General features: G+C 39.3%; 1 protein-coding gene across 3 annotated transcripts in view; it reads left to right on the top strand.

The window, feature by feature from the left end:
- Nucleotides 1–26,241, top strand: part of DPY19L3 (dpy-19 like C-mannosyltransferase 3) — a 77,915-nt gene that overhangs the window by 9,443 nt on the left and 42,231 nt on the right. For all 3 annotated transcript variants that reach the window (XM_040253768.1, XM_040253770.1, XM_040253769.1), the window contains 3 exons: nt 15,354–15,444; nt 22,509–22,630; nt 23,214–23,359. In XM_040253768.1, the coding sequence (XP_040109702.1) occupies nt 15,354–15,444; nt 22,509–22,630; nt 23,214–23,359 (359 nt within the window). The remainder of the gene's footprint in view (nt 1–15,353; nt 15,445–22,508; nt 22,631–23,213; nt 23,360–26,241) is intronic.

The raw sequence follows: 26,241 nt of genomic DNA, 5'->3' as shown, positions 1-26,241 counted from the left end.
TTTAACAGAAGACAGTTTTCATTTTCCCTTCCATTCTTCTTCATCCTGTATCTGTATATGTATTTTACTTATTTATGACTTCAGTATAGGTAGTTTTTATAATGATCATATGCTTTTCAATATACAGTTGTATATTTTCACAAACAATTATTATGTAAATAATGATAGCTATATAATTTAATCTTTTTGGCATTTTTATACGCTTGGTCATTTCACTGTTTCCTTGTTCCCCAGTTTGGGGTAGATTGTTCTGACTGTGTGGTTTGGTTAGACCCCTAAAATTGCTTACTTCTCATGTTAAAGTGGCAAGATAAAGATGTTAGTTCTCTTACTTTTTTTTTAGAATTACTTCAGAGCAATTGAGAAAATGAAAAATAGTCAAATTCCTTCTTTGATGAAACTAGAGAGTCCTGTAATCTGGAATCGCAGTATATAACGAAGGACTGCCAAATCCAGTGAAACTCCTAGAAGTGTAGAAAGATGCTGAGAGAGGAATCTCTAAGCTGCACATTTTAGAAAAACCTGTCAAAGTTTAGTCCTCCAAACTCACTGGCATATCCTGAGTTGGGGCCCGTGATGGCTAATGGGACTGGATGTAAGGAGAAATGACAGAAGCTTTCCTGGAGACACTATGATGTGAAAGAGAAACAAGATAGACAGGCTGAAAGGCGTCACAGAAACACGCCATTTTTATAAAAGTTAAGTTTAAGAAGACCAGGATAAAGAGAGAAAACTTGCATTTTCAACAGCCCCAAAGCTGCCAATCTCTGTTCATTAAAATGAGGAAAAGACTAAAACCTCACTCTGTAATCCACTCTGAAGCACCAGAAAAATTCTCGCAGGCGTAAGTTATGGCCCAGGCCTCTGCCCTGCATGAACTTCAGACATGTAGCTGATTGGGTAAGAACTTGCCACATTCAGAAATGACTTAATACTCAAAAAGGAGCTAGTACAGGATCTGTACAATGATACTGCAAGAAAAAAGGGAAGAGAAAAACAAGAACAGACGATACATGAAGAATAGTCACCAGAAAACTTTTACAGCAGAGGTTTACAAGAAGATTCTAGCCAGTCATGTCACACTGAAAAGCAAACAGAGCACAGTGTTTGCCACTGCAGAAGGTGAATGCAGATTAGGGATATAGCAAGGTATATGCCATCTCTAACGAGAAGCAGGAAGATGGCAAAAGGAAACGAAACTTGAGCTGATAGAACCTAGTCAATAAAGAGAATATTTAAAGCTATAATCACAATAGATAGAAATCATGATTACAGGAGGCCAGAACCTGCAGAAAGCACAGAGAGAGAAATGTTGGACAGGACTGATGAAACAAAATAAAATTAGTAAAGTTAAAATAGTAAAGTGACAGCTGAGAAAAACAGCAGCAAGACTGCATAATTTGCGTCCCAAAGGAACCAAAACCATGAAACAGGAAAAGAAAAAGAAGTTTAAATGTGTAATTCAAGAAAACTTTCCAAAAATAAAAGAAGACTTGAATCTACAAATTGAACAGGCACAGTGGGTCCCAGGAAGATTTGGCCTAGAAAAGTCATTAGCAAGTTGTAGTTATGAAATTGCTGTACTTGAGTAGTAAACAACTTTTGGTCATCCAGACAAAAACAATCAAGTTACGTATAATAGGAGACAAAGATCAACCTGGCTTCAGAGTTTTCCATAGTAACATCTAGTGCTCCAAGACCACGAATGACATCTAAGAAAGTGATTTACGTATTTTAACCTAAATAGGAAAAAGAGTATGTCAAGGCTGTATATTGTCACCCTCCTTATTAAACTTATATGCAGAGTACATCATGAGAAACACTGGGCTGGAAGAAGCACAAGCTGGAATCAGGATTGCCGGGAGAAATATCAATAACCTCAGATATGTAGATGACACCACCCTTATGGCAGAAAGTGAAGAGGAACTAAAAACCTCTTGATGAAAGTGAAAGAGGAGAGTGAAAAAGTTGGCTTAAAGCTCAACCTTCAGAAAACTAAGATCGTGGCATCTGGTCCCATCACTTCATGGGAATTAGATGGGGAAACAGTGGGTGACTCTATTTTGGGGGGTTCCAAAATCACTGCAGATGGTGATTGCAGCCATGAAATTAAGAGATGCTTACTCCTTGGAAGGAAAGTTATGACCAGCCTAGATAGCATATTCAAAAGCAGACACATTACTTTGCCAACAAAGGTCCGTCTAGTCAAGGCTATGATTTTTCCAGTGGTCATGTATGGATGTGAGAGTTGGTCTGTGAAGAAGGCTGAGTGCCAAAGAATTTATGCTTTTGAACTGTGGTGTTGGAGATAACTCTTGAGAGTCCCTTGGACTACAAGGAGATCCAGCCAGTCCATTCTAAAGGAGATTGTTCCTGGGTGTTCTTTGGAAGGACTGATGCTAAAGCTGAAACTCCAATGCTTTGGCCACCTTGTGTGAAGAGTTGACCCACTGGAAAAGTCTGATGCTGGGAGCGATTGGGGGCAGGAGGAGAAGGGGACAACAGAGGATGAGATGGCTGGATGGCATCACTGACTCGATGGACATGAGTTTGGGTGAACTCTGGGAGTTGGTGATGGACAGGGAGGCCTGGCATGCTGCAGTTCATGGGGTCACAAAGAGTCGGATGTGACTGAGCGAACTCCATCATATATAAAACACCATACAGATTTTTTTGACTCTGAGAAACATGTATTTTTAACAACACTTGGAGAAGTTGGTAGAGGAAAAACTTTATCCTGTCAAGAGATAAAAGGCAAAACAGTGATAGAAAAATTGTCAGTGAAGTTCAAATGTATTTAACTCTAGGACTAAGACTAAATAGTTACAGAACAAAACATACATGAACAGTGGGAACGAATTGAAAGTCACTCAGTCGTGTCTGACTCTTTATGACCCTATGAACTATACAATCCATGGAATTCTCCAGACCAGAATACCGGAGTGGGTAGCCCTTTCCTTCTCCAGGGGGTCTTCCCAACCAAGGGATTGAACCCAGGTCTCCCGCATTGCAGGTGGATTCTTTACCAGCTGAGCCACTAGGGAAGCCCATGAACAATGTAGTAACATGTAGTAATGTTATTCTATAATAGTAACACACCACAGTGTAATAATAACATAATAGCACAAGTTAGAAGAGGAATTGGAAAGAGAAGGTAAAAGATGGTGGAGGTATCCTGATTTATCTTTTATAGCTAGAATTCAAAAAGTTTCAACTAAAAATCATGTCCAGAAACAGACACACAGTATATATAAAAGAACATTCCAAGAAAAATATCAAGTAAAATTGACAGAGGAGAAATATGAACTTCATAGTAAGATTGTCATTACTCCTTATAGGAAGTAAGTAGATACTATCCACAGAGGCAAAGAAGTTATCCTCTGAGGTTATAAAGAAAGGTAACCCCTAGAACAAAAACATAAACCGTCCAAGTTAAAGACACACGTACACACATGCAACCACACACACACATAGAAACAAGCAGACAAATCATGTAGCAAAAGACTTGTTCTGTTGCTGCTGCTGCTAAGTCGCTTCAGTCGCGTCCAACTCTGTGCAATCCCATAGATGGAAGCCAGCCAGGCTCCCCCATCCCTGGGGTTCTAAGCAGCAAAAAGCATGACACAAAATGTATTAACATAACTATATCCAAATGTTTTTGTTTAAATAAGTGTCAATGAGTTTTACTCATCTGATAAAAACTCTGGATCATAAAGCAAAATCCAAATCACATCATATATGCATATTATCCTCCCAGAACAAAGTTACTTAGAGGGATTAGAGCAAAGGTGTAGGTACAGACTTAATAAATGCAAAAGGGTGAAAGAAAGTCTCAGACAAAAAATTTTATTCAGTGAAGCGAAGAAGGTGAATGTGATATAACCTAAATCAAATCCCTTACGATTATACAGTGGAAGTGACAAATAGATTCAAGGGGTTAGATCTGATAGACAGAGTGCTTGAAGAACAATGGCTATTGTACAGGAGGCATTGATCAAGATTGTCCCCAAGAAAAAGAAATGCAAAAAGGCAAAATGGTTGTCTGAGGAGGGCTTACAAATAGCTGAGAAAAGAGAAGCTAAAGGCAAAGGAGAAGGAAAGATATGCCCATCTGAATGCAGATTTCCAAAGAATAGCAAGGTAAAGCCTTCTTCAGTGATCAGTGCAAAGAAATAGAGGAAAACAATAGCATGGGGAAGACTAGAGATCTCTTCAAGAAAATTATAGAGATACCAAGGGAACATTTCATGCAAAGATGGGCTCGATAAAGGACAGACATGGTATGGACCTAACAGAAGCAGAAGATACTAAGAAAAGGTGGCAAGAATACACAAAAGAACTATACAAAAAAGATCTTAATGACCTAGATAATCCCGATGGTGTGATCACTCACCTTGAGCCAGACATCCTGGAGTGTGAAGTCAAGTGGACCTTAGGAAGCATCACTACGAACAAAGCTAGTAGAGGTGATGGAATTCCAGCTGAGCTATTTCAAGTTCTAAAAGATGATGCTGTGAAAGTGTTGCACTTAATATGCCAGCAAATTTGGAAAATTCAGCAGTGGCCAGAGGACTGAAAAAGGTCAGTTATCATTCCAATCCCAAAGAAAGGCAATGCGAAAGAATGTTCAAACTGCCACATAATTGCACTCATCTCACATGCTAGCAAAGTAATGCTCAGAATTCTCCAACCAAGGCCTCAATAGTACATGAACCAAGAACTTCCAGATGTACAAACTGGATTTAGAAAATGCAGAGGAACCAGAGATCAGGTCCAACATCTGTTGGATCATTGAAAAAGCAAGAAAGTTCCAGAAAAACATATGCTTTATTGACTGCACCAAAGCCTTTGACTGTGTAGATCACAACAAACTGGAAAATTCTTCAATAGATGGGAATACCAGACCACCTTACCTGCCTCCTGAGAAATCTGTATGCAGGTCAAGAAGCAACAGTTGGAACCGGACATGGAAAAACGGGCTGGTTCCAAATTGGGAAAGGACTACATCAAGGCTGTATATTGTCACCCTACTTATTTAACTTATCATGAGAAATGCTAGGCTGGATGAAGCACAAGCTAGAATCAAGATTGCTGGGAGAAATATCAATAACCTCATATGCAGATGATACCACCCTTATGAGAAAGTGAAGAGGAACTGAAGAGCCTCTTGATGAAATTGAAAGTGAAAAAGCTGGCTTAAAACTCAACATTTAAAAAACAAAGATCAGGGCATCCAGTCCGATCATGGCAAATAGTTGGGGAAACAGTGTCAGACTTTATTTTGGGGGGCTCCAAAATCACTGCAGATGGTGACTGCAGCCATGAAATTAAAAGACACTTGCTCCTTGGGAGAAAAGCTATGACCAAGCTAGACAGCATATTAAAAAGCAGAGATATTACTTTGCCAACAAAGGTCTGTCTAGTCAAAGCTATGGTTTTTCCAGTAGTGATGTGTGAATGAGAGTTGGACCATAAAGAAAGCTGAGCACCAAAGAATTGATGCTTTTGATCTGTGGTGATGGCGAAGACTCTTGAGAGTCCTTTGGACTGCAAGGAGATCCAACCAGTCCATCCTAATGGAAATCAGTCCTAGATATTCATTGGAAGGACTGATGCTGAAGCTGAAGTTCCAATACTTTGGCCACCTGATGGGAAGAACTGACCCAATTGAAAAGATCCTGATGCTGGGTAAGATTGAAGGCAGGAGAAGGGGATGACAGAGGATGAGACAGTTGGATGGCATCACTGACTCAATGGGTATGAGTGTGAATAAGCTTCAGGAGTTGGTGATGGACAGGGAAGCCTGGCGTGCTGCAGTCCACGGAGTTACAAAGAGTCGGACACAACTGAGCAACTGAACTGAACTGAGGCAAAGGACAGTGTTTCAGTGATAAACATACAAACTACAAATAGTACTATGTATCAAATAATCAAAATATTTACAAAGCAGAAACCACAGGAGATGCAAGAAGAATATAGAAATACATTAGTATTGAGTTTTAATTCTTTCCCATTCATAGAAAAGCATGAGGACAAAAATAAGTAAGGAGGGACCTCCCTGGTGGTCCAGTAGCTAGGAGTCCATGCTAGAGGGCCTGTGTTTGATCCCTGGTCAGGGAACTAGATCCCATATGCTGCAATTAAGACCTGGCACAGCAAAACAAACAATATTTTTAAAAATAAGGATATAAAGACCTAGTAATATTGAATATGATAGACCTAATCTATAATATCTAAAGAGAGAATATACACTCATCTCCAGTTTCCACAGAACACTCACTAAAACATTGATAAATTAAGCCATAATAAAAATCTCAGTCCAAAAATACAGAAATTATATGATAATATTCTCTAATCACAGTGTGATAGCACATAGTCTTGGCTTGTTCCTGACTTTGGCATAAAGGTCACAGTTTCCCCTTTATTTAAATACAGATTGGAGATAACTAATTAAAAAGAAAAATCAGTACCTTGAATTTTAAAAATAATCTTTGACCATGGGTAATTAAAACTGAACTTGTAGAAATTGCAAATGAAATCTAGAAAATATTGAAAACTGATTCAGAATTAATGAAAGAGTATTCAGAAGAAAATTTACAACTGAAAATACTTTCATTATGAAATAAATGAATTATTCCACTTATGAAGTCTCACAACAGAAGGAAGGATAAAAGTATTAATAAGAGAAATTGTCACCTCAAAAGTAAGAATAAGTCCATAAATGAATGGTTATTTGGGGAGTGAAAACTAAAAAAAGATAAAGATGTGGTAGGAAGTGAAAGTATCCAAAAATTACAAAGATCATGAAATATGGTCGCAGAGAAATAACCATAAAGACCATGAAATAAGAAAGAGCCACATGATACTATTTTGTTTGATTTTATGCAAGTTAGATGAGTGGGTACCATGGATGATTTTCTAGAAGAATATAAATGACCAAAATGGCCCTAGTAAACACAAATTATTTCTGTACATGTGATAGAGAAAACTTGAAAAACACCTACCTAACCCCCACCCCCAAAATATCAAATGCTGTTGATTTTATGAAGGAATTCTGTCAAACTCTTAAAAGATTCCACTGCTATTTGAGCTATTCTAGAACACTAAAGAGGAAGAAAATTTCCAAGATATTGCTATAAATCAAGAATTACATCACCAGATGGTCAACACCGAAATCAGATTGATTATAATCTAAAAAAAAAAAAAAAAAAAAGAATTACACACTGAACCTGAGGATCAGAATAGCTATAGTCAGTTCTTATTTCCATCAGTCACGATCTATAAAGTCACTGAGAACTGTCAGTTAGAGAGTACTGAACCACTGCTTTGGGGGAAATACGTACATGTGTATAGCACACTCATATCACACAGAGGTTGCAGTCTTAAATCCTAAAATCTCCTCCTGGTAGACTCTATTTTCTTTTTTTCACAAAAGAAAAAAAATGAGGTTCAGAAGCGTTACATGAGTTGCCTGAGGCCATCCAGTAATATTTGGAAGAGCTGGGATTCAAACTTTGTGCACTGGCCCCGGAGCTGGGGCATCTTGCACTGTGCTGCTCTGCCCCGTACTGAAAGAGGAGATAGAGTTATTGGCAGACGATGCAACTGTATACCTGTTCACCCCAAGAGAATCTAAAAAATGGTTACAAGCAATAAGAAAATTCAGAATGTACCAGGGGTTAAATACGCTGAAGCCAAAATTAAATACACAGAAGCCACGATAATTTAATTTTTACATCTGTCAAAAACTGAAATTAATAGGGAAGGAAGACTTCACTCGTGCCCTTTTAAAAAGTGTTGCCTGGCAGTCCTAGAACACTTCATTTGGTCCCCAGCTCTCCTGTGACTGTTTTAGCCTTTTCTTCCCTCCTCTTCTCCACCAGACCTTCTCCAGTCTTCACTGTCAGCTAGCGACACTGCTTCCTGTTTGACCGTGTAGGGAAGGAAGAAATTACTTTTCCTACTACCCGCTTCGGTTCATCTGGCTGGAGTCCCATAAATTGAACTGGCAAAAGGTTAACAAGAGAAAAGCGTACAAATTTCTTTAATACAAGTTTTATGAGAGACAAACACCTTCATAATGAAATGACCCAAAGAGATCCTTAAACCTTTGCATGTTTGTACTGGATTTGATGAAGAATCGAAAGTAACAGGAGAATGTGATGGTGTGTGAGCCCAGGGTAGTACACTGGGGACACTGAGCAAGGCCTGTTCCTTCAGAGTCCTCTCAGCACCCTCCATCTTCAGAGCTAAGAGGTTCTTTTCCTCTCAGAAGCCACCTCTCACAAGAGTTTTAATGCCGGCTTCCGGGGAGAAACGGAAGGTCAGAGTCCATTCTGCACCTGCCGTCCGTCCAGTTTCTTCAGCTTGAAGTGTGCAGTATGCCAAGGTGCCATGTTTTGAGGTAACGTGTTCTGAACTCTGTCAGCTGAGAAAGTAGAAGCAAAGTGGAAGAGATCGCCCGCCTGCCTCCACTCCATAGCTGCCCACGTACTCACCGCCTTCCTGCCCCACGTGTGCCAGGCCCGTGGGCCTGTCCTCCACTGGTGCTCATCGCTCTAGCAGTTCCTTCTCTCTCACACTTTCTCCCATCCTGGAAGGGATAGTCTACTCTGCCCTCCCCCCTTCTCTTGCACCTACTGTCCCATTTTTCTGCTCATCTTGACACCAAAATTCCCCCCTGCCCCAGAGTTTGGTGACTGGTCATCTGTGTTCCTCTCTTCCTCTCTCTCTCAAACCCATTCCAGTCAGGCTTCACCCATGATGTTGTGCGTAAAAATGTCTGGCTAACGTCACGGATATCCCCCAAGTTACTTACCTGTGGGCTTCCCTTGCGGCTCAGCTGGTGAATAATCTGACTGCGATGTGAGAGACCTGGGTTCGACCCCTGGGTTGGGAAGATCCCTTGGAGAAGGGAAAGGCTACCCACTCCAGCATTCTGGCCAGGAGAATTCCGTGGACTGTATAGTCCATGGGGTCGCAAAGAGTCGGATACGACTGAGCGACTTCCACTTTCACTTATTTACTAACTAGTGGTCATTTTCCGGTCCTCGTTTTACTTGGCCTATTAGCATTCCTTTTCTTGGCTCCGGTACACAGAGTCTCCTGGGTTTCCTCCTGCCTCTCCAGTCGCCCCTTTGACTCCTTTACAGGCTACTCCTCAGTTCCTGTGTGACCTCTTACTGGCAGAGAACCCTAAGAATCGGCTCCTGTATTTTTCTGTCCACCCTCAACTGCTAAGAACAGTCTGTCTATAGCTTTAAATACCATCTCTGTGGGCTTCCCAGGTGGCTCAATGGTTAAGAATCTGCCAGTGCAGGAGACGCAGGTTGGATCCCTGTGTTGGAAAGATCCCCTGGAGTAGGAAATGGTAACCCACTCCAGTATTCTTGTCTGGAAGATTCCATGGATTGAGGAGCCTGGCGGGCCGTAGCCCACAGTGTTGCCAAGAGTTGGACACGACTGAAGCGACTGGGCACGCGTGCACCATCTCTGTGCTTGCCGCTCCCAGATGTCCCTCCCTGCTCAGACATCCCCCTGAACTTCAGACTTGTGTATCCAGCCACCTGCTTGATCACCTGCATTTGTCCAGTAGGCATTTTGGACTTAACTGACTTAAACACCTGACCTTCCCTGGCTGTAGGTGTTTCTCCTTAAAAACCAAATCTGTAAATACCAACTTTGTCCTTCAGTGGCTCAGGATTTCTGTCCTTAGAGAATTCTAGTCCTTTCAAATGCCATTAAATCCTTTAGGAAATCCTATCAGTTTTCTTTCTGGCTGTGCTGCGCAGCATGCAGGATCTTAGTTTCCCTACCATGGATTGAACCCCCCCCACCCCCCCCCCCACCCCCCCCTCCCCCCCCGGGGGCATTGGAAGCAGGGGGGCTTTTTTTTTTTGATTGGAAGATAATTTTTTTACAATATTGTGGTGGTTTTTGCCATACATCAACTTGAATCAGCCACGGGTGGGCATGTGTACCCCCGTCTTGAAACCCCACCATCAACCTCGCTCCCCACCCCATCCCTCTGGGTCGTCCCAGAGCACTGGCTTTGAGTGCCCTGCTCCTGCATCGAACTTGCACTGGTCATCTATTTTACATATGGTATACATGTTTCAATGCTGTTCTCTCAAATCATCCTACCCTCGCCTTCTCCCACATAGTCCAAAAGTCTGTTCTTCACATCTGTGTCTCTTTTGCTGCCTTGCATATAGGGTTGTTGTTACTGTCTTTCTAAATGCCATATATATGTGTTAATATACTATATTGATGTTTTTCTTTCTGACTTACTTCACTCTGTATAATAGGCTCCAGTTTCATCCGTCTTATTAGAACTGACTTAAATGCATTATTTTTTATAGCTGAGTAATACTCCATTGTGTCTATGTACCACAGCTTCCTTATCCATTCGTCTGCCGATGGACATCTAGGTTGGGAAGCATGGAGTCTTAACCACTGGACCGCCAGGGAAGTCTCTCAGTTTTCTGTTAATAGTATCTAGAATCGGATCACCACTCACAACGTCCGCCTTTGTGTCTGCGAGGATTACGTCAGCAGCTCCCCTCCTGCTTTCCATGCTCTGCCCATGTCCTGTGGAGTCTATCCTGAGCATTACAGCCAATGAGATTCTTTTTGATGTTCGGCAATGTATGTCTCTGCTCAAAACCCTTCACACTCAAACACAGCATGCCTAACACCAAACTCCCACCTCACACCTCCCTACACACCCACCTTCTAGCTCAGGGCACAAGCCCAGAGTCCGTGTGTCTCCCAGACTCAGGGGCCAGCCCCCAACCCCTCCTTACATCTCAGACTCTGTCTCTGCGCCTTCAGCCTCTCTGACACGGCTACCCCTCCTTTGCTGCTTCTGCTCAAAGCACCCTGTCTTCTCAGTGCTCTCCAGGGAGCGTGTGGGCTGTTCAGACCTCCGCGGGGCCCACTGCCTCACCTCTTCCAGGCTCTGGCCAGTGTCAGTCCATCAGTGAGGCCTTCACTGCCCACCTCCAGGACCGCAGTACCACCCCCCTTCCCTTCCACCCCTCTTCTCTGCTTTCCCTTTTCTGTTTTACTGGTTTATTCTCTTCTCCTCCTGCTCTGGGTTATAAATTCCATGAAGGCAGAGATTTGTGCCTCTTTTGTTCCCTGCTAAATCTCCTGGCAAAAGATTGCTTATAAATTGTTGGTGGTTAGTAGGTATTTGTTGAATGAATAAATGAATGGATGGATGGATGAATGAGTGAGTGAATGAGGAGATTAGAAAGATACCAATCAGAAGCACCAAACCCAGTTGGCAGGCTAGGTTTTGGGTTTTTTTTTAATATTTATTTTTATTTATTTATTTAACTTCACAGGGCCTCAGTTATAGCGCACAGGACCTTCAGTCTCTGTTGTGGCACGCAGGACCTTGTTTTTTTATTTCAGTTGCAGCATGTACACTCTTAGTTGTGTCATCTGTGATCTAGTTCCTGACCCGGGTCCAACTCAGGCCCCGCAACCTGGGAACTCGGAGTCTCAGCCCCTAGACCACCTGCGATGTCTGGGAGGCTGAATAGGCAAGGAATAGTCATTCCTTTCTATCGATATCAGTCTTTCCTGGAATAGTTATTTCCCTTTTTTTAAAATGCATTGTTCTTTCTCACTGAAACTCAAACTGCTTGGAGTCAAGGACTGAATTCTTAACACCTTTTATTTCCTCAGCAAATGAATGTTCAGTGATGAGAATAGGTAATTCTCATTTGGCTAAAAGTACTAAAGTCACAGTCTTTTTACCTTATGCTAACATTTTTTCTTATGTATTTGATACTATAGAATTTGCACATCTTCTCATTAAATACTCCTGCAAAGCAAGGAGTCTTTAGACCAAGTAGGGTTAATTTGCACAGTGGTAACTATGGTAGAACAAGGGATAATAATTGCTTCAACTGAGCCCAGTGGAAGTACTGTCACTTCAGCTAGTCTAACCTACTCACAAACACTCCTTGGCAACTGTCACATGTCACTGCTTTAATCAACTCTAGGGCAAGAATCATCCCATTCTAACAGATGGACATGAATTTAACCAGACAATAAACCATGTATGTGCCATAAATATGTTTGCTGAGGGCATGATTCCCTGTACAGAACTTTAAGAACAGCTGTCTTACCATGAGCTACTGTTTCTTGGTGAGATGATTTGTTAACTAAATTCTGAAAGGTTACATTTATCTTTAATGTAATCTTTAACGTTAATATGATCTTTAATGTTAGTTTTTCAGTGGCTTCCCCACTACCAGTTGCCTAGTTATTTGGGGGGCAATTTTTATAAACAAAAGTTATTTACATGAGATTTTTAAAAGCTAATGATATGGTTCCTTTGCACATTGGGTGTCATTTTGTCTGAAAGGGCTTGTTACCTTTTGTATGTTGCCAGGATATGTATATCATTAATTGTGAGCTGTCATTGTTTTTCTTGATGCTTATTTCTTTTTAATATTTCTGTTAAATTACCATATAAACTACTGTTTACATGGTTTTAGCTGTATAATTTCTTAAAAATGCAGTCTTTTGTCTTTCTCCTTTTTTCTGTCATTATCTTCAGAGACCATGTTTTTTTTTATTCTTTCAACAGTGCTTCTTCCCCTGTGGAACTTGTGCAGATTAAAATGTGAAGTATTATATTTGTTCATTTTACAATCTTTAGAGGGTAACTTCTATTGGTGTACATTTTCATTGGCACTATCCACCAGGCAAAGTATAAATTGCTGTATAAAAACTGGAAAAGTGTTTGAATGAGTAAAGCAGATGTTCTCCTAGCGTGAAGCAGATGTAAAACTTGCAAGTGTCTGTCTAATAAAGTACAGCATTTGGTTCTATACAGCTGGTGCTAAGATTACCAATTAATCATGTCGAAATGCATTTTTACTAATCAGGATCCCCTCTGTTCTTTACACATTCTGGCTATATTAGAGAGAGAGATGGGGCACAGAAGTGGCTTTCTACTTTTAGTACTTTGAGCAGTGTTTTTTTTTTTTTTTTTTCCTCATCTTTATGAAGTCAATATCCTTTTATTTCTAAAAGCATGTCAAATTGGAAGGCCCCTACATGTGAATGGCTGGTTTGGTTCTCCAGTTTGGTTGGGCATGTGAGTTTGATGTTAGAATATTCCACCGAAAGCAGGCATACTTTCAACACCTTAAGGCAGCAGGAGAGAAGGAAAGGAATGTAATACATTTAATGGTTTGGTGTGTGGTTTTTTGTTTTTTTTTTTTTTTTTGGTATGGACAAAAGCTAATATTTGCTTAATGTCAATTCCTAGCTTCTATGGTTACTTGATCAAGGAGGAGGTTGAACATTCTAGGAGCAAGTGATACAATTTAGTTTTATGTTATCAAAAGCAATGGAGCAGGTTTTGCTGAAAGATTGAAGGTGAATGGATTAATGTGACTGCTAAGAAGATAAAACTTTGTAGCTATAAAAGATACATCACAGATCAGTAGCAAATGTAAAAGCTAAAAGAGCTATATCATTTTCTGTCCTTTTTATAAAGCAAGTGTGCTCATGAAATTGTTTCAGAACCTCATGGGCCTGGAATGTTTGCTTTCATGTTTGATTTCCCAAGGATAAATTTGTTTTCTATGAAAGTCAACTCAGTATATAAGAGGTTTTGCTACCCTGTATCTCCTGGCTTTTTAAAAAAGAAGAGTTAATAGTGATAAAACGTAACAGTTTGTTTCAGTATCACTAAGCCGATGTTTACACACTCTTTGAAAGTTGAGTATTTCTTCAGTGCTCTATTCATGAATTGATTTATAATACTTTTTTAAAGGGTAGGAGAAATATTTCTTTAAGTATTGTAAGGGCAAAAGGAAATACATTGCATAATTTCCAGATCTGAAGATAAATAGCACGAATGGTTCTTTTAATGAAATGTTTATTATTATTTGAAAAATAATTGGAGATGGGGAAAGCAAAGATGTGCTAAAAGAAGTTATCGACTAGAAAGTAAGATTTTCTGTGCTTTTCTTCCCCAGTAAAGCTGCATTTGTGGAATATGGATCTGCTGTATAGGAAAAACACATAGATGGTATTATGTTTTAGACTGTGTGTTACAGAACCTGGTCTTTTTAAATACTGGTGTTAAAAATCTATAATAGGTTATAAAATTTTTGTTCATTTGTATTGTTTTATATATATATGAAATATAAGGTCTAAGAATATTAATAGGATGATTCTAGAAAGTTCTCCATGCTTATTACCAATTGCCTCCATATTTTGTATTACTGATTTAAATCTTAAACTTCATAAAAGCGTCTTGCAACCAAATTGACTAATAGCTACGACTTTAGATTTTCAGTTCTTCTAAAATTGAATATTTATATAAAAGCAGTTTAATATTTCTTATATCCATTTTCCTACAAGAAAATATTTCCACCAAGGCTACACTTACCAGAGTAAAATTCACATGTAAGAGATCTGCCCCATTTTACTAAGAATACCTTATATTCTTAGAATAAAAAGATTATCAATCTTATATAATATTATTAGCTTTTAGGTGAGTATCTAATGCAATTGTAGTTCTTTTTATTTGAGAGACTTTTTTCGATGTCCCTATTTTGTTTCTAAGTAATAGGACATAAGAATGGTGTTTTTTTTAAGGTTTTAATTTGTATGAAATAAAAAAAACATTAACTCCAGAACATTAACTTAAATGGAACTAGTTTTCTCCATTGTTAAAAATTGTTTGTTAGAGAAAATTTTAAACATCCAGAAAAAATAGAATAGTAAAATCAACCCCTATAATATATACCCAGCTTCAATAATTATTAACCTTCTGTTGCTTATTTATTTATTGAAGCATATTAATAGTTGATATACAGTACTACATAAGTTACAGGTATGCAATATAGTGATTCAGAATTTTTAAAGGTTGTATTCCATTTATAGTAATTATAAAATATAGGCTGTATTCCCTGTCTTACACAGTATGTCCTTGTAGTTTATATTTTTTTAACTTTTTGTTTTATTTTAGGTTATAGCTGGTTAACAGACAGTGTTGTGAGTTTCAGGTGAACAGTAAAGGGACTCAACCATACCTATGCATATTATGTATCAAGCCTTCCATTGTTTTCTATTGGGGTATAGCTGATTAACAGTGTTGTGATAGTTTCAGGAGAACAGCAAAGGGACTCAGCTATACGTATACATGTATCAAGCCTTCCATTGTTTTATTTGCCAAGATTTCTTAAGACTATTTTGTCAGAAGTTTTTTTTTTTTTTTTTTTAAGTTGTAGTTCTCTGTCCTGTTTCTACAGTGACAGTAGATGTTTAAACAAAAACTAGGTCATGTAAACCCAATAAACCTCACTTTATTTCAGGAAGTGGAGCGAGAAATCTCTTTCAGAACAGAATGTGGACTGTATTACTCCTACTACAAACAGATGCTGCAGGCTCCTACCCTCATGCAAGGTAATCACAACCAACTCTAAATAAGAATGCAGACTCCTGCATTCTTTTCAATATTCCAGCCAAAATATACTGTACTAATACATTTTAAATGTTTTTTAGGGCTTGTGTAGTTTTTCTTTGTACTTGTATGTTTTTCCTTAATATAATCCGTGAAGATGTTTTGCTCAGGAAGAAGTTATATATAATATTGTCTGTAATTCTCCTCTCTTTGCGTCTCAGCTCTACTCCATCCCAGATTATCTGTTTGCAGTTTCTTGGTTTTACTGTTGTTGTTGTTTTTTCACGATCATTTTGGAAAAGGTCTCTGTATTTAAAAGGAGTGTTGTCTGAAAACAGGAGACATTTTGGCAATACAAATGAGAATTACAGTTGCCTTTTTTGTCTCCAGTGCCCCCATTTGTTCCTTTATTTTGCAGTTACCTTTTTCCTCCATTTTCTGGGTTTATAAGTGGTTTTGTGTGTACTCTTTACCTTTTCTCCATTTAATGGAACCCCCACAAAAGGCTCTCTCCTACTTAATATATACTTTATATCCTTAATATGGGTGCAGTGACAGAGAATTGCCTTTTTCTAGGCTTTGTTTGGAATCAGGTATATCTTTGGCAAGTATTCGTCACAGGTAATGTTTTGTACTTCTAATTTTATCACGATAGGAGACTTGAAATTTTGGCCGCCTTTCATTTTAGTGCCATAAAAGTTAATCCGTTGACTCCTGTGTAGATAATTACATTCAGACATAAGAAGGCAAATTACCACCAGCCTTGCACTTAATGGTTTTAGCAGCCATTGATGACTATTGCCTGTGTACATTATTTCAGTAGTTACAGAAGTGACTGTCATTCCTCCTGCATTTAGTAGCCAAAACTCTGTTATATAGAAAACCTTTCTCTCATCAGCTATTTGGTTACCCTGAAGTAGTTTATTTAAAAAAAAAAAAATGTCAGGGTAAGTGTTGATTTCTCATCCCATGTAGTTGATCCTCATCATTCATGGATTCAGTGTTTGCAAATGCGCGTACTCACTCCAACTTATCTGTAACCCAGAGTCAGTAGTTGTGGTGCTTCTGTGGTCATTCACAAGCGTGTGCACAGCACTGACAAATCTCAGTTGCCTGATGTGTGTGTTCCCCGCCGAAGGTCAACAAGGTGGTACACTGCTTTCCTGTTCCAGCTCTCAGACTACAGAGTCCTTGGCGCAGTCTGTTTAGTGCCATGTCTTTTGCACTTTTGTGCCTTTTGTTGATGACTTGGATGTTTAAAGTGATCCCCAAGCATAGCACTGAAGTGCTGTATAGTCTTCTTAAATGCGAGAAGGCTGTGGTGAAGGCATACAGAGAAAGTACATGTGTTAGATGAGCTTTGTTCAGGCGTGAGTTAGCGTGCTACTGAGTTAAATGTTAGTGAATCAACAAATGGTGTCTTTAGACAAAAACTCACATAAATCAAGGTCATGTGTTGATCATTCGATGAAAACACATGACCAGAAGCTTGGAAGAACCTAACCCTGTTTTTCCTACTCGTTCAGTATCGCTCAGTTTTCTTTGCAGGTTTATAGAACATAACTACAGTGAGTATGAGAATCAACTGTACTTACTAGTTCTCAAAATTATGAGTTGCTTCTCTAGCATTCTCTAAAGCAGTGGTTCTTATTGAAGGGCAGATGTGTCCCTGGGGGACAACTGGAATGTCCAGAGATCTTTTGATTGTTGAAATTTAGAGGGGGAGGGAGTGAGTGTGCTACTGGAATTTAGTGAGCAGAGGGCAGAGATGTTTCTAAACATCCTGCAATGCTCAGGACAGTCCCCCAAACAAAGAATTATCAGGACTAAAATATCAAAATACAGGTAGTGCTGAAGTTGAGAAACTGCTCTGAAGGTGAATAATGAGTATTTCCTAAGTATCACTGTGAATGCAGCAGTTGGTATTTCAGTTCATTTAAGTCATTTGTTAAGATTATTCTTTTGCAAATGTTCAAACATATAAAAATGTAGAACTCACTAATGGGTTTGCAGTCAAGTATCACTCAACTACAGTGGTTACCAATTTATGACCAATCTTGTCTCCTCACTACCCCCCACCCTCAATCTGGATTATTTTGGAGTAATTCCAAGACCTCATATTGCTTCATCTGTAAATATATCAGTATATTTCTCTAAAGAATGGCAACTCCTTTTCGTAAATATTACCAAGTTGTCATTGTCACAAATGAGAAATGACTTAGTATCAAATATCCACTCAGTATTCTCATTTTCCTGATTGTCTTACAGATTTTTCATGTAGTTTTTTGAGATCCAAGTAAAGCTCATCTGTTGCAGTCTTTTGCTGTGTCTCTTTCTTTTAAGCTATAGATTTCTTACCGTCGTCTTTTCTTGTAATTCCTTGTTGAAAACAAACACGGATTGCTTTGTCTGAGAGTTTTCCACTTTCTGGGTTTTGCAGGAGCCCCAGTGATTGCATTCGGTGTTTCTCTGTTGTCTGAATTTCCTCGTGATTGGCAGTTAGATCTAGAGAGGCTTGCTCAGATTTAGGTTCTGCTTTTTGGCAAGAATATTTTATAGATGGTGTTGTACAATTCCACATCAGGGAATGCACAATTCTTTCTTTTGGAGTTAGGCCTAGGCCATCCATTATTGAATTCTCAGCCTTTCACCTATTGGTTTGGCACCACTGATGATCACTACCTAAATCTGTTCATTGTGTCATGACTATAACGTGGTGATAATCCAAGTCTATAATTCCTGCCATCATTATCAGACGGAATTCCTCTCTAAAGGAAAACATTTTCTTTTCAACTATTTGGCAACCCAGAACTTTAATTCCTAAAGGAAAGATGGGAGAAGTATTGATCCTTTCCCTTTGTTGTAGAATGAGTTACATCTCTCGCATCCCCTAAAGGTGTGCTTTTTAAAATATCACCATAAATGCCTGGATTTCTAACATATTTGCTGTGTTTCAATCCTTTGCATTATTCTTCTTAGCTGTCCAGTCTCTGGCCAGTGGGATGCCCTTCATGTCTTTCTGATGTGACTCCTGTAGTCTTTGCAGACTCCCTTGTTTTTGGCATGACAGGTTGTTTCAAACCCATTTTGTGCGTTTTCTACCCCTGGCTTAGAATCAGCTGTTTCTCCAGAGGAGCCCCAGTCCTCTTTTGTGGCTATTTTGAGACCACATTCTGGGTACTCAAGGCCCTTACTGCTGCTAGGTTGGTCTTTGTTTCCAGACTTTTTTAGTGAGCAGAGCTAGGAAATGTGATTTTTTTTTTCCCCCGGAGAGAAAATATGAATATAGCTATTTTTAGTTCAAATTTAGAACAAGGTCTTACTTTTTCAACTTTATATTTGTATCTTTTTTATTTAAGTCAAAAATTTTGACTTATGACATTAACATCACTTACCTATTTTTTGCTGCTATATATAATACTTACAGTGTAGAAATGATAATATTGCTACCAACAGCGTGACTGCCTGAAAAACAAAGCTGTCTTTGTAATTCTTTTTCATTTTTGTATTTTTTGTTTGTTTTTTGCCTTTGGCCTTACCGTGTGACTTATGGGACCTTAGTTGCTTGGCCAGGGATTGAACCTGGACCCACGGCAGTGAGAGTGTGGATTCCTAACCACTGGGCCACCAGGGATTTTTGTCCTTAGGATGTAGCCTCCTAGAAATTTATAGTCACGTTTCTCTGTTCTCAAGAACACTGGAAAAAGGGTTTTTTGGTTTTTTTTTAAGTACCAACTCAGTAGGTATCTTTGTTTTATCTTGCTTTTGGTTTTCAGGGATTGCTTTGTAAAACATTTATATATATATATATACACACACTTATTTTTTAAATGTTTACATGGTTCCAAAGTCAAAACTATAAAACGGGGAGCATTCAGGAAAGTCCCCATCTCATCTCCACCCTGTTTCTTTGCTTACTCTTAAGGTAACTATTTGTATTAGTTTTTGGTTTATTCTTCTGCAGTTAATATTTTCAATGTAAGCAAATATTTTATATATTCTTATTTTCCTTTTTACTGTAGAAAAATCCCTGCTTACTGTACACACTGTTCTTTATTTTGCTTTTTTTTTTTACTTGACTGAAATCTTCATCACTCTGTAGTAGAGTATCATGATATTCCTTATTTATTTACTTACTTACATTCGTGCAGTGGCACAGTAGTCCTTTGTGTGGGTAACCATATTTTATTCAGGTAGTCTTCTTTGTCTGCTTGGAATGCCATAGCAAACTAACACAGACTGGGTGGCTTAAAAAGCAGAAATTTATTTTCTCACAGTTCCGAAAGCTGGCAGTCTGAGATCAGAGTGCCAGCACAGTTGGGCTCTGGTGAGGACTCTCTGGGTTTGTTGATGGCCGCCTCTGCACCCTCACATGGAGGAGAGACAGAGAGCAAGCTCTCCAGTGTCTCTTCTGATAAGGGCACTAATCCCATCATGAGGGTCCCCCTCTTCTAACCTTCATCTCTACCTAATTACGTCCCAAAGGCTCATCTTCAAATACCATCACACTGGGGGTCCTTAGGACTTTGACATGGACGGGAGGCACTTAAAGACTCCATAACACTGCTACATTAGTCTAGTAGGACTGCTGTAACAAAATAACACAGCCTGGGTGGCTTAAACAGTATAAATTTTTTTTTTTTTCAGTTGTGGAGGCCAGAGGTCTACAATCAGGTACTGTCAGGGTTGGTTTCCAGTGAAGCCTCTTTCTGGCTTGTAGATGGCCCCATTCTTGCCGTGGTCTTAGATGGCCTTTCCGCCATGTGTATTCTTAGAGAGAGAGAGTCCCCTTTTGTCGGTTCCTCTTCGTATAAGGACAGCAGTCCTGTCAGATTAAGGTCCCACCCTATGACCTCACATATTAACCTTTTTACCTCCTTATAGACCCTAACCAAATACAGACACATTGGGATTAGGGCTTCAACATAGAAATCTGGGAAGACACAGTTCAGTCCAAAACACCTCCCATTGATGGACTTTGAAGTTGCATGCATAATTTTGTACCCATGTCATTTTGTCTTTCTGCCAGTCTGTCTTTGGAAATAATTCCTAGACATGGCTTCCTGGATCAAAGAGTAAATGCATATGTAATTTTGCTAGGTGTTGCCAAATTCTCTTACACAAGGGTTATATCATTTTGCCTTCCCAGCTACAGTATATGAAAGTACCTTCAGCTCAGTTCAGTCCATCAGTCATGTCCGACTCTGACCCCATGGACTGCTGCACACCAGGCTTCCCTGTCCATCACCAGCTCCTGGAGCTTGCTCAAACTTATGTCCATCAAGTCGGTGATGCCATCCAACCATCTTTCCTCTGTTGTCCCCTTCTCCTCCTGCCTTCAATCTTTCCCAGCATCAGGGTCTTTTCCAGTGAGGCAATCCGGCAGTCCTTTGTATAAGGTGACCAAAGTACTGGAGCTTCAGCTTCAGCATCAGTCCTTCCAATGAATATTCAGGGTTGATTTCTTTTAGGAACGACTGGTTTGATATCCTTGTAGTCCAAGGGACTCTCAAGCATCTTCTCCAGCACCACAGTTCAAAAGCATCAATTCTTCGGCACTCAGCATTCTTTATAGTCCCACTGTCACATCCATACTTGACTACTGGAAAAACCATAGCTTTGACTAGACGGACCTTTGTCGGCAAAGTAATGTCTCTGCTTTTTAATATGCTGTCTAGGTTTGCCATAGCTTTTCTTCCAAGGAGTGAGTATCTTTTAATTTCGTGGCTGCAGTCACCATCTGCAGTGATTTTGGAGCCCAAGAAAATAAAGTCTGTCTCTGTTTCCATGGTTTCCCCATCTATTCACCATGAAGTGATGGGACCGGATGCCATGATCTTCATTCTTTGAATGCTGAATTTTAAGCCAGCTTTTTCACTCTCTTCTTTCACTTTCATCAAGAGGCTTTTTAGTTCCTCTTCACTTTCTGCCATAAGGGTGGTGTCATTTGCATATCTGAGATTATTGATATTTCTCCCAGCAATTTTGATTCCCGCTTGTGCTTTCTCCACCCGGCATTTCGCATGATGTACTCTGCATGTAAGTTAAATAAGCAGGGTGACAATATGCAGCCTTGACACACTCCTTTCCCTTGTAGGCTCACTAATAGAATATATTGTCAAGCTTCTTGATTGTTTCCAAGCTGGTAGTTGAGAAGTGGTATCTCAGTGAAATTTTAATTTGCATTTCTAGTAGGGGTAAGGTTGAGCACCTTTTCAAATGTGTAAGAACTGTGTGCATGTTCTTCTTTGAACTATCTATTCATACCTTCTGTTGAATAGTTGACTTGGTTACAGTAGCAGGTGACCAAATTATAGCAGTGAAATTCTTTAACAACAGATTTATTTCTCACTCTTATTATCCAACCCCTATGTGGAGCATACTGTTATCACAGCAGAGGGAAAAGCAAGGTTGCTGGTGGAAACATGCAGTGATTCTGCTGATGATTCTGTCACATCCACTCAGATGCCATTGCTCAGAGCAAGTCATATGGCCAAACCCCTCCCAGGGCAGTAAGGGAGGCTTCATATATTCCCCCCAAGGAGGTCCTATAGGCCCCGTGACAGGAAGGCAGGGCAGGAAAATATAAAATCCTCTTGTGCAAATTTCTGTGGAAGATTCTCTCACATCACGAAAGTTATAATTTACTTATGTTTGTGTAAACATTTAAACAAGTGTCCATCTGATGTATGGGGGGTAAGCTCTTTGTGAATGTTGTTGTTGTTTAGTCGCTAAGTCGTGTCCGACTCTTTTGCAACCCCATTTGCCGTAGCCTGCCAGGCTTCTCTGTCCATGGGATTCTCCAGGCAAGAATACTGGAGTGGGTTGCTGTGCCCTCTTCCAGGGGATCTACCCAACCCAGGGATCAAACCTACATCCCCTGCATTGCATTTCAGGTGGGTTCTTTGCCACTGAGCCACCTGGGAAGCCCAAGCTTTTTGTGGATAGGACTATATTATATCCCCAATACCTAGCACACTCTCTGACATATACTAAAGAATCTATGAATAGTTTTGAATGAGTAATTATAATTATCTTTTCCTGAATTTTCAAATATTAATCTTAGGTTTTCGTGGCTTAATATATGATAACAAAACGGAATCTATGAGGACAATTAACCTCCTTCAACGAATGAATATTTACCAAGAGGTTTTTCTCAGTATTTTGTATAGAGTTCTACCCATACAGGTATGTTGTGATCTGTGACATTGAATTTAATATCAGATGAAAGTAAAAGTGTTTAAATGTTTCACATAGGTTTTTCTGATCTTCAGCTGTCTTGATATAAAAACAACAGTATGCTAATTTTCTCCTTACATATTGTGAATTTTGCTTTTTATTTATATTTTATAAGATATTTTTACATATAGATACTTCGAGGCTTATAAGTGTACAGTTTGAAAGATGGTAAATATTTTCAATTGGAAATGTGTAATCACTCCTCATTTACCTTTGAATTAAAAAAAAAAAAAACCTGGTAGATCAGCAGGTCACAGTGACCCTCCTCACGTAAATAAGGGAATGCTAGACAAAAGTAGGTGTAAAACTTTTCTGAAGCCAAAGTCCTCAGGAACTTCCCTCTGCTGCTCTTGATACTGAGAAAGAAGGCTGCTAGCACACTTTTACATGGGAAGGAGTGATGTATGCTTATTTCTTGGAATCAATACCAAACTTCCAAATACTAAATTTCCACTGGCATGTTTTTTAAGTGGCAATGAGTAGGAGTAGGAGTTCAGTAACAAACATTTTTTTCTATCATCCCCTTTTACAGAAATATATAGAGCCAGTTTATTTTTATATTTACACCTTATTTGGACTCCAAGCAATTTACGTCACAGCTCTTTACGTAACCAGCTGGCTCCTGAGTGGCACGTGGCTGTCAGGACTGTTAGCAGCCTTCTGGTACGTCACAAACAGGTGAGTTGGAATCAGTATTCCTTTCTCCCTTTCTAAAATGTAAGTTTAGAAAGTGAAGTTACTTTATTTCCAGTTTAAAGAAGGTTGTTCTTCCACATTTGGGTGAGAGTATTTTCTCTTTGGGGAAGCCCTGGTGGCTCAGCAGTAAAGAATCCACCGGCAATGCCAGAGACATGGATCTGATCCCTGGGTTGGGAAGATCCCTTGGAGAAGGAAATGGTAACCCCCTCCAGTATTCTTGCCTGGAAAATTCGATGAACAGAGGAGCCTGGCATGATACAGTCCATGGAGTTGAAAAAGAATCGGACACGACTTGGTGACTAAACAACCACCGTTTTCTCTTTGGGTTACCTCGTGAAGTTTTTATTTAGTAACATAGAAAGTCCTACTTCTGTATTAATATATCTACAACTGAGGAATAAATATTGAATTGTAAGTCAAAAGAATCATCTATAATAGTCCCAATCCTGTTACTAACTTGCTGTATGATTAATATTTCTCTAGTCATCAATCTCATTTCTTAAAGGTTTAATAATATCTTTGTTATCAACCTCAATAAGATTGTGCAGACCTCCTAATTAGCAAAGCATAAAGCACTGTATAAACGTAAGGAAGTTCTTACATTATTTAATTAATATATATTAATTTCCAAATACCAGAGCATTATGAAATAACATTCTAAAAAAACATATTCAAGATATATCAAATTATTGCCTGGCCTGTAAAAGCAACATCAATATTCAGTATCAGTCTCAAAATTTGAACATGAGTTCTAATACTGGTTCAGTTCAGTCACTCAGTTGTGTCCGACTCTGCGACCCCATGAATCGCAGCACACCAGGCCTCCCTGTCCATCACCATCTCCCGGAGTTTACTCAAACTCAAGTCCATCGAGTCAGTGATACCATCCAGCCATCTCATCCTCTGTCATCCCCTTTTCCTCCTGCCCCCAATCCCTCCCAGCATCAGAGTCTTTTCCAGTGAGTCAACTCTTCTCATGAGGTGGCCAGAGTACTGGAGTTTCAGCTTTAGCATCATTCCTTCCAAAGAAATCCCAGAGCAGATCTTCTTTAGAATGGACTGGTTGGATCTCCTTGCAGTTCAAGGGCCTCTCAGGAGTCTTCTCCAACACCACAGTTCAAAAGCATCCATTCTTCGGCACTCAGCTTTCTTCACAGTCCAACTCTCACATCCATACATGACCACTGGAAAAACCATAGTCTTGACTAGACAGACCTTTGTTGGCAAAGTAAGGTCTCTGCTTTTGAATATACTATCTAGGTTGGTCATAACTTTTCTTCCAAGGAGCAAGCGTCTTTTAATTTCATGGCTGCAGTCACCATCTGCAGTGATTTGGAGCCCCCCCAAAATAAAGTCTGACACTGTTTCCACTGTTTCCCCATCTTCTTCCCATGAAGTGATGGGACTGGATGCCATGATCTTCATTTTCTGAATGTTGAGCTTTAAGCCAACTTTTCCACTCTCCACTTTCACTTTCATCAAGAGGCTTTTTAGTTCCTCTTCACTTTCTGCCATAAGGGTGGTGTCATCTGCATATCTGAGGTTATTGATATTTCTGCCGGCAATCTTGATTCCAGCTTGTGCTTCTTCCAGCCCAGCGTTTCTCATGATGTATTCTGCCTAGAAGTTAAATAAGCAGGGTGACAATATACAGCCTTAATGTACTCCTTTTCCTATTTGGAACCAGTCTGTTCCATGTCCAGTTCTAACTGTTACTTCCTGACCTGCATATAGGTTTCTCAAGAGGCAGGTCAGGTGGTCTGGTATTCCCATCTTTTCAGAATTTTCCACAGTTTATTGTGATCCACACAGTCAAAGGCTTTGGCATAGTCAATAAAGCAGAAATAAATGTTTTTCTGGAACTCTTGCTTTTTTGATGATCCTGGTTAATCCTCAACAAATTACTTTTTATTATAACATTATTGAGTGGTTACTATATGCCAAGCACTTTAAATTAGTGCTTTATGTGTATTGTTTTAGCAATGTTATAGTGTAGGTACTATTATTATTACTATTTCAGAGATGAGGTAATTGAAGCTTAAAAGGTTGGGTTTTATAGTATATATTATATATATAAATATATGTAAAAGGTTAAGTTATATGCATAGACATGTATATGAGACTATTTATTAGGTATATATACTTATATAGAAAGGTATACACACACACACAGAGCTAAGTTTTAATCAGAATTCAGATGCAAAGTGTGAGACCTCTGTGTTATGCTGCTTCTTAACATTTTAATCTAACATATAATTCCTGCTAAAAGTCAAATTTGCTTCTATTAAAAGTAAATAAAAGACATTTGTTGGATACCTAGTGTATGTAGGAATGGTTCTTGGTACTGGGTATACAAACTTGAAAACTATTCTTGCCCTCTGGGGGTTCACATTTTAGCAGGGATGGGTCAAGCAGTTTTTACCAGTATTTTTTAAATTTATTTATTTTTTATTGAAGGATAAGTGCTTTACAGAATTTTGTTGTTTTCTGTCAAACCTCAACATGAATCAGCCATAGGTATACATATATCCCTTCCCTTTTGAAACTCCCTCCCATCTCCCTCTGCACCCCACCCTACCCCCCTAGGTTGATGCAGAGCCCCTGTTAGAGTTTCCTGAGCCATATACCAAATTCCCGTTGGCTATCTATTTTACATAGGTAGTGTAAGTTTCCATGTTACTCTTTCCACACATCTCACCCTCTCCTTCCCTCTCCACATGTCCATAATTCTATTCTCTATGTCTGTTTCTCCATTGTTGCCCTGTAAATAAATTCTTCAGTACCATTTTTACATATTAATCAATGACAAAATTAAGACTCGAGTATAAAACACTACCAGTTCCACCCCTGTCTGCCTGTGG

This window comes from Oryx dammah, unplaced genomic scaffold (genome assembly GCF_014754425.2).
Source record: "Oryx dammah isolate SB20612 unplaced genomic scaffold, SCBI_Odam_1.1 HiC_scaffold_13, whole genome shotgun sequence".
Classification (NCBI taxonomy): domain Eukaryota; kingdom Metazoa; phylum Chordata; class Mammalia; order Artiodactyla; family Bovidae; genus Oryx; species Oryx dammah.
This window is presented reverse-complemented; position numbering and strand designations above follow the sequence as displayed.